Source organism: Cornus florida, unplaced genomic scaffold (assembly GCF_030987335.1).
Source record: "Cornus florida cultivar Cherokee Brave unplaced genomic scaffold, ASM3098733v1 CherokeeBrave_3.0.0_Hap2_Chr11, whole genome shotgun sequence".
Taxonomy (NCBI): Eukaryota; Viridiplantae; Streptophyta; class Magnoliopsida; order Cornales; family Cornaceae; genus Cornus; species Cornus florida.
In genome coordinates, this window is record NW_026775581.1 from 19,376,367 (window position 1) to 19,385,541 (window position 9,175).

Here is a 9,175-nt window from a genome sequence, read left to right on the forward strand (position 1 = left end):
GCCTGGAATCAATCCTTCTGTATCTTATCATTCTCTTAACATCAATCCGAATGTCAAACTTGTAAGGCAGAAGCAGAGAAGGTTCGCTCCAGAGCTCAATCAGATCATAGCCGAGGAGGTTAATAGATTGCTTGATGCCGGGTTCATTAGAGAAGTGCAGTACCCAGAATGGCTCTCGAATGTTGTTGTTGTTGTGCAGAAGAAGAAAGATTGATCAAATGGTGGATACCACTACTGGATACAAGCGTTTAACTTTTTTGGATGCTTATTCAGGTTATAATCAAATCTTTATGGACCCAGCTAACGAAGAGAAAACTTCTTTTATTACCGAATGAGGGACTTATTACTACAAAGTTATGCCGTTCGGACTAAAGAATGCTGGGGTAACTTACCAAAGGCTGATCAGCAAGATTTTCAAAGATCAAATGGGAAGAACTGTAGAGGCTTATATTGACGATATGGTAGTGAAAAGCAAGAAGAAATTTGACCATCTAAAACATCTTTAGGATGTATTTAATGTGTTCAGAAGATATGGAATGAGGCTTAATCCAACTAAATGTTCATTCGGCATGAGTTTTGGTCAATTCCTGGGGCATGTGGTTAACCATAGAGGTATAGAAGCCAGCCTAGTCCAAGCAGAGGCTCTAACCAAGAATGCTGAACCGAAGACAATTACAGAAGTACAAGCCCTCACAGGCCGGATAGTTGCATTAAGCCATTTCATTTCTAAGTTGTCAGATCGCTGCAAGCCGTTCTTTGATACTATTCGAAGCCATGGCAGACAGGCCTGGGGGGATGAACAGCGGCAAACACTAACTAGTTTGAAGGAATATATGCAAAACCCTCCGGTCCTATTGGCCCCTGAACCAGGAGAAAAGCTATTTTTATACCTCGGGGTATCCAGCATCGCGACAAGTGGCGTTCTGATCCGTTGTAAAGAGGGAAAACAATATCCTGTGTTCTATGTTAGCAAAACAATGATTGAGGCAGAACGACGGTATTCCAGGGCCGAGCGAGTGATACTCTCGCTAGTACATGCGAAAAGAAAGCTCAGGCATTATTTTGAATCCCATCCCATCGTCGTTCAAACCACTTTTCCTATAAGAATAATCCTACATAAGCCAGACCTCTCGGGAAGGATGATGAAGTGGGCCATAGAATTAAGCTCATTTGACATAACGTATGAACCTAGAATGGCAATCAAAGGGCAAGCAGTGGCTGATTTCCTACTGGAATGTGATTCAGAAGACGTAGAAGAAGACCTTCGAGGTCGCTTGTGGAAACTCTTTGTTGATGGATCCTCAAATCAGATGGGGGCAGGCATTGGAGTCAAACTGCAGACACCAGAAGGCACGTCCCTAAGTCAAGCACTCCGACTTAAGTTCCAAGCCACTAACAATGAAGCAGAGTACGAGACACTGTTGGCTGGACTTGAGTTAGCCAAAGAGTTGAAGGTCAGGAATTTGACTGTCTTTAGTGACTCGCAGTTGATTATTCGGCAAGTAAATGGCGAGTATGAAACCAAGGATGTGATGATGGAAGCATACCATTCTGCTATCATGCGCGAGGCCAGAGACTTCGAAAACATTAAATTCATCCAAGTACCGAGAGAGCATAATGAAGATGCCGATCGGCTAGCATGTAGCGTCTCGGGTTCTGGAGAGACATTGGCAAGGGTGATCCTAGTAGGTGTGTTGAACCAGCCATCCATTTTCGAAGAACCCTCGGGCTCAGATCCTTGGCAGGTGAATGTTATCCCATATGAGCCAAGTTGGATTGATCCGATCGTAACTTATATCCGGGATGGCATTCTGCCTGAGCGAAGAGACGAAGCTAGAAAAGTCAAATCAAATGCAGCAAAGTATGCCATAGTGCATAACCAATTATACAGGAGATCTTTTTCTGGACCATACTTGAAAAGTGTCACCCCTGTAGAAGCTCGGCAGATATTGAGGACTATCCATGAAGGAGTATGTGGCAATCATTCAGGGGGGAGGTCTTTAGCGCATAAAGCAATGACACAGGGGTACTTCTGGCCGAACATGTCAAGAGATGCCGAAGAATTTTCTAGAAGATGCGACAAGTGCCAAAGGTTTGGACCATTGATCCACTAACCACCTGAAGACTTGCACGTAATAGCCACACCATGGCCTTTCGCACAGTGAGGGATGGATGTGGTTGGTCCTCTGCCAACTGCAAGAGCTCAGAACAAGTACATTCTGCTGGCGACAGACTACTTTACTAAGTGGGTTGAGGCAGAACCATATCCAAGTGTAACCCAAACACATGTGAGGCGCTTTATATGGAGTAATATTATTTGCCACTTTGGTGTTCCAAGATCGATCGTCATGGACAATGGAACTAATCTCGACAGCAAGCAAGTAAAAAAATTGCTAGAAGAATATGGAATCAACCAGAAGTTGGCAGCGGTTAGCCATCCGCAGGCAAATGGTCAGGCTGAGATCATGAATAGAACAATCTTCGCTTGCATCAAGAAAAAGCTCGAGGAGAAGAAGGGAAAATTGTTAGATGAACTCCTGAATGTCTTATGGGCTTACAGAATAACCCCAAGACGGCCGACCAGGGAAAGTCCATACGCAATGGCATATGGTTCTGAGGCAGTTATACCGGTTGAGCACTTGGTTCCAACTATCAGAAGCCTAGCATGGAGTCAAAGTCAGAACGACAGTATACTAAGGTTTAACCTTGATATGTTAGAAGGGTAAAGGGATGCCGCAGCAATAAGGCTCGCATCCTACCAGCAAACATTGGTGAACAGTCACAACAAGAGAGTGAAGCATAAAGACTTTGCCCTTGGTGATCTGGTTCTGAAAAAGAAGGTGGGAATAGTAAAAAAGATGATGCCACCATGGGAAGGCCTATACAGAATTGCAGAAGTAATTGGGAAGGAGGCATATACCTTAGAGACTATGGCTGGAAGGCTGGTTAACAAGCCATGGAATGCTACATTTCTAAAGAGGTATTGTCCATAGAAAGTTGAATTTCAATTTTGGTTCTATCCATTTTCAATTGTGTACGTACAAAGGTACAAAATTCTAAAGTTTATAAAGATATTGTCTTCTTTTAAAAGGATTGACTGGGTAAAAAAAAAAAAAGTTTAAAGTAAGTGGCAGCTGGCACTATGAGCCGAACACCAAAACTTGCCAAAATAAAGAGTGACAATGGCAAGTGGCATTCTAGCCGAGCGCCAACCACTCTGCAAAGTTAGTGGCAGCTGGCACTATGAGCCGAACGCCAAAAACTTGCCAAATAAAGAGTGACAGTGGCAAGTGGCATTCTAGCCGAGCGCCAACCACTCTGTAAAGTTAGTGGCAGCTGGCACTATGAGCCGAACACCAAAAACTTGCCAAAATAAAGAGTGACAGTGGCAAGTGGTATTCTAGCCGAGTGCCAACCACTCTGCAAAGTTAGTGGCAGCTGGCACTATGAGCCAAACGCCAAAAACTTGCCAAAAAAGGAAAAGAGTGAAAGTGGCAAGTGGCATTCTAGCCAAGCGTCAACCACTCTACAAAGTTAGTGGCAGCTGGCACTATGAGTTGAACGCCAAAAACATGCCAAAATGAAGAATGACAGTGGCAAGTGGCATTCTAGCCGAGCGCCAACCACTTTGCAAAGTGAGTGGCAGCTGGCACTATGAGCCGAATGCCAAAAATAAATTAATTGTTATTTCTGACGTGCAGGTGTAATCAATGGGAAAATATAAAAATTTTGGAGCAAAGTTCAGCCAAAAATCTGTCATCTCATTTATAATAGGAATCTTTGAGGTTACAACCTGTGAAGTGTATAGATGACATTGATACAAAAAAAAAATAAAAATTGTGGCAACAGGAGAACCCTAACTGGCTGCCTCTGTTCCATCACCCCCTGGTTGAGCTGACTTATATCTTCGCCACCATTGGTCACCCCATCTTTACGAGGAGGAGAATCAAGCTGAATAACATAGTTGATCAGCTAAGTCTCAACCTCGACGGTGGTCGCAGAAGGGACCAGGGTGGACAGAGGAGGCATGTCCAAAGGTTGATCAGTGGTAGGAGTAGGAGCGACCCTAGAAGAAGCAATCTCCTGACACTCATAAAAAATATGCTCAGTAGGAGTGGAATCTGGATCAACATAGGTTCTTAGAGAATCAATGTCCAACTCCTTATCAACTTCATCCAGAGTAGAACCGGTCTGGCCTTCAGCAGGAACGCGGTTGGTGTAACCCTCACGGAACCCCTGTGCATACCTGAGGGCACCTATCCTGGAAAACCGAGCATGAAGAGCCAGCATACCACCATTTACCTTACCAATGGTGCTGAGCAGAGCATCACGCTCATCCAGAGCTCTCTTTTCAAAGGCCACCTGAGCGGATTGCTCATCAGCCAAAAGGCGCTGAAGTTCTCCTTTTTCATTCCTGAGCGACTCGCGCTCGGTCTGCCAAACACTCTTCTCAATCTGAAGAGCATCCCTTTCATCCTGAAGGGAGTCAGTTTCCTTTTTCAGAGCGTCCCTCTCTTTCTCAACTTTGTCGAGCTGAACCATCAGCTCGGTATTTTGAGCACCTAAAGCATCGTTCTCCTTGCTAGCTGCACCAAGGTTGTCAGAGAACATACAAACCTTGGCCTTAACCAGCTCAACCTGTTTTTGCATGGCCATCATCCCATACAGGGTCTATAGAGATATACATGATAACTGATTAAGCCGAGCAGATGGTCAGAAGAAATCAAATGTAAAGACTATGAAAAGATTCATTGACTGAGGGGTAAAAGTTACCTCCATGGCAGATAAGGGGAACCAGCTGAACACTTCTTTCTGAGACAGACCCTTGGCTACCTCAATATCTTTAGGAGTCCACATGCTCCTGTAGTATGCCATAGCGGTCTGACCATCCTCGAACATGGTCTCATCTGGCTTTACAGACGATCCGTCCGTTCGAATAAAACGAGGGTTCTATGGGGTCGATACAGAGGCAGAGGCGTTAACGGAGGTAGCTCCAGAGAGGGTAGGAGGCCTAGTCAGAGGGGGCCTAGTCAGAGGAGGCACGGACACACTTGGCCCAGAGGGCCTAACCCTTTGTGACAAAGGGATGTTATCAATGCTGAGAGCACTGGCAGGATGAGGCCTTTTTCCTCTCGCCTTTTCCCGAGCAGCAACAGTAGCAGAGCTGGGAAGGTTGCTGACGGAAGGGGTCACGTTCGGATTGACGGGTGGAATGCTAGAGACCGGGCCGGTAGCTGTCACGGTCGGGTCAATAGAAGGAATGGTATCAAAAATAGTGGCAGAAGAAGATACCGAAACTGGGAAGGAAGTTGCCGCAGGGGTAACAACGGTCCTGGGGGCAACTTTCTTCCTGCCGAAGGAAGGGATCTAGAGTTGAATCATTGTCTTGCCAAGGGCTGAGAAAGCAAGAAGGTTGTTTGAGGTAAGGAGGTCCGAGCAAGAGGGAATGTCGTTCAGAACGTACTTCTCAAAATAGTTATCCCTATCCCTGCAAACACCGTAGCTCAAATCATCACAAGGAATGCCTAAGGAACGGCATAAGAAAGTACAAAAGCGAGGAACGCAAATCTCGCAAGGGCAGTCACTCTTATGGTTTTTGTATTTTTTATACGAAGAGACAGAGCACTGGCCAAAAGCGCTCGGGATAGGGAAGTCCTCTACGGCTGGAGAAAACCAAGCCCCTCTAATCCCAATTATATTTTTCCTCCAACCCTTCTCAGATTTGATTTTATCTTTGCATATGGACCTCTTCTCAATTGGATAGAAATGGTAAAACGGTTCATCAGTTCGGATTTTGCTAACCTTGTAACAGATGAGAAGATCTATGAGGTCAAGATCTAGACCTCGGTCACGGTTCAGAAGCAACATAACGGATAGAACCCTAAGAAAATTTGGGTTTACTTGCAAAGGGGAAAGTTTTAGTTTATTAAAAACGTAGCTAAAGAAGGGATGCAGAGGGAACCTAATGAGATTTAATTGAAGATTGGAAAACAAGACCTCGCCGGGAAGAAGGCCAGCACCAGTCCTAATATTTACATCTTTTGGGCAAGCCCTAATTTGAATGTCATCAGGAAGGTTAAGTTTCATACGAAGAACATCTAAGTCTATAGTCATGGTGAAAACAAACAAAGATTCTGAGGAAGAACAGCAAATCCCTAGAGGAGAAGAAAAAAGCAAGACTAACCTCGAAAGATTGAACACTACGAAAAGCACTACAAGATCACCGGAAAAAGAAGCTTTTGCAAAAGTTCGTCGGAGGGGATTTAACTAAAAGGAGACCGATGAAGATTCGACTAACAGTAAAGCGAGATAGAGATGGTAAAAAGAATTGATGGAATGTCTCTGAGGTTTATAAAGATAAGGTGGGCCCGAAGGCCAAGAAGTCAGGAAAGCGAGGAGTTTTTTGAATCTCGAAGCACCAACTCCCAAATCCAACCATCCATTCTTCCATGAGATCTTCTCGAGCCGTCAAGCCATGATTAGCAGCCTCTAATAATTACCCCCAAATTAATTAGGGAGTAATTATGGGGGCAGTTGAGGATACCGGAAGTAACATGGGCCGGATATGACCCACAAAAAGAGTATCGGGCCGAGAATCTGGATTCAGCCCACACAATGACGTTGCGGAATGGGCCGAATGCATGGGATCTTCCGAGAAGAGCTAGGCCCATAAGGAATGAGGCCTGAAGTTAAGGGACCCAACTTAGGGAATCACTTATAGCACTCTAATAGCATTTGTAAATGCCTATAAATAGGTAGGAAGGAGAGAATGTAAAGGGATCTGATTATTGAAAATGTAATGGAACTCTGTCAAAATAGAGAGAGATAATTCTTTGCATCTTCATATATATATACACAAAGATCAAAGAGGAGAGATCCCGGTGAGGTTGTGGTAATTGTGATACCCCCGAATTTCCGAATGCGGGTTGGCCAGGCCCACGCCCGAATACCCGAGGATATCAAAACAAATTGATAATAAACAAACACAGAGTACAAAAGAATAAAGAAGAATAAATAAAATGCTAACAAGAAACTAAAATGATAATCTAATAATAAACCTCATAATATATTTCCATTAATTAATAAACTCTTCTGATACAACTGATCCTCCAAAATACAACTCGGGAATCCATACTGTGTGGACCCCTAGAAAATCCCAAACTAAACAAATGACAGTAATCAAAAACAGGAAACTGAATCATAAAGGAACTCTTATGTAGCATCGGAAGAATGAAGTAGACTGATCCCCGCTCAGCACGAACAACCTCTACTCGTGACGAACATCTGAAAAATAATGGTGGGTCAGGCCCACAAACAAGTTCTACTCTACTACAGTCCAAGCAGAGATCCGATACACGTATACATCCTACTCAATCCAACAGTAACTAGTAGTCCGTATATATATATATACACACTAAAGGAACCTCACTAGACTATAGGGTTGTCTCAACCTGAATAGTAGGCAACATGCAAAACGCACATATAGTAGGCATGAGTACCTAGACCTACCAGGGTACACAACTACACTATATCTAGCTACACATCCCTGGCGATATACGCGCCCTAACCATTGATCTTGAGACTTGAGCTCATATCATGGCACCATACTTATATATATATAATCTAGTAACCATCCTATCCAGTATAAATTAATCGTCCATAGTCATTCAACTTGTTCAGCTGACCTAACTTGAATATAAGTAGGACTTAACATTTTAGTTAATCCATTCCCTTATATAATAAATTAATCTTCCATAAGTCATTCAACTTGTTCAGCTGACCTGACTTAAATATAAGTAGGACTTAACATTTTAGTTAATCCATTCCCTTATATAAAATAGGTAGGACTTAACTGATAAGTTAATCCATCCCTAGAATGCCACCGTCCCATACCGGTGCATTAAACCACACAATCCAACTATTGATGTAACAATTAAGGAAATACATCAAACATTCCATAAATAACTATGATAAATATGATATCAAGTTATCACATAATAGGAATAACTTATTATTTCTTTAAACTTCCTATATCATATGTCCTACACAAACTGAATCTTATACATGATGATATTTTATTATACCGTTAAATAAGGATTCTCTATATCCAATTCATCCTACACATTTAATCTCAATTGCTAAAATATTTTAAAAGATTAATCCATTCGTTTGTTTAAAACATTCAAATAGCAAGCATCATTATGATCGAGTCTATTTAAATTTATTAAAACCCAAACCTAGTCCCTATTTAATGTTCAGGAATCCTAGGCATGTTTCTACATTCCATCATTCTACAAATATGAAAAATACATAATTTAAACATGTAAAAATTCACATAAGAAATCAAATCAAATCATGCATTTTATCAATTCATAACACAAGAACAGATATGAACCAATTTCATAAAACCTATATTCTAACCCAATTAAACATGCATAATTATTTAATTTTATGTGTTTAATAAATTCTGGAATTTCCTAGGCATGTACAGAAACACGAATCAAAGGGAAAGAGATAGAAGAAGAACTTGCCTTAAACTTTCGGATCAAAAGTTAAACTTCTTTTTCCTTGATCTTCTCTCTACAGGGTTTTTCTCCTCATTCCTTCCTTTTCCTCCTTCCCTCTCTAACACTATCTCTCTAGTATATATCACGTGAATATTTCTAACCCCCTTTTACAACCTATAGCTATATATTTATAGGCTAAATAAAATAACCCTAACCCTTTTCCTAATCCAAGTCAACTAAAAAAAACGAAAATAAAAATATTAAAAAGGTAAGCAAAATATGTTACGTATATAATTTATGTATATGTTTATTAAATAAATAAATTATACACATTCCATTATTTATTAATGGATTATTTAATAATATTTAAGTTACCATAATATTATAAAGTAACTTAAAACATAACACGTATTAAATCTACGTATATTTTTATTATTTAAATAAACATATACATCAGATTAAATATTACTACCCAAATTAACATAAAAGTAATTAATAAATTACTTTCTCTTTTATATATATATTAAAAAGGTAAGTAAAATATGTTATGTATGTAATTTATGTATATGTTTATTAAATAAATAAATTATACACATTCCATTATTTATTAATGGATTATCCAATAATACTTAAGTTACCATAATATTATAAAGTAATTTGAAACATAA

General features: G+C 40.9%; 1 protein-coding gene across 1 annotated transcript; it reads left to right on the forward strand.

The window, feature by feature from the left end:
- Positions 1 to 536: 536 nt before the first annotated feature.
- LOC132280855 (uncharacterized) lies at positions 537 to 2,993 on the forward strand. Its single transcript, XM_059782615.1, has 3 exons — positions 537 to 1,996; positions 2,339 to 2,698; positions 2,780 to 2,993. Exons 1-3 carry the CDS (start codon positions 537 to 539, stop codon positions 2,991 to 2,993), a joined length of 2,034 nt encoding a protein of 677 aa, XP_059638598.1.
- Positions 2,994 to 9,175: the final 6,182 nt, after the last annotated feature.

Excerpts from the sequence above, each read along its gene's own strand:
- LOC132280855 (XM_059782615.1), top strand. The coding sequence starts at position 537 with ATGAGGCTTAATCCAACTAAATGTTCATTCGGCATGAGTTTTGGTCAA. Across the intron at positions 1,997-2,338 it reads GGCAATCATTCAGGGGGGAG|ATCGATCGTCATGGACAATG; the intron begins GTCTTTAGCGCA and ends TGGTGTTCCAAG. Across the intron at positions 2,699-2,779 it reads CAGAACGACAGTATACTAAG|TCACAACAAGAGAGTGAAGC; the intron begins GTTTAACCTTGA and ends ATTGGTGAACAG.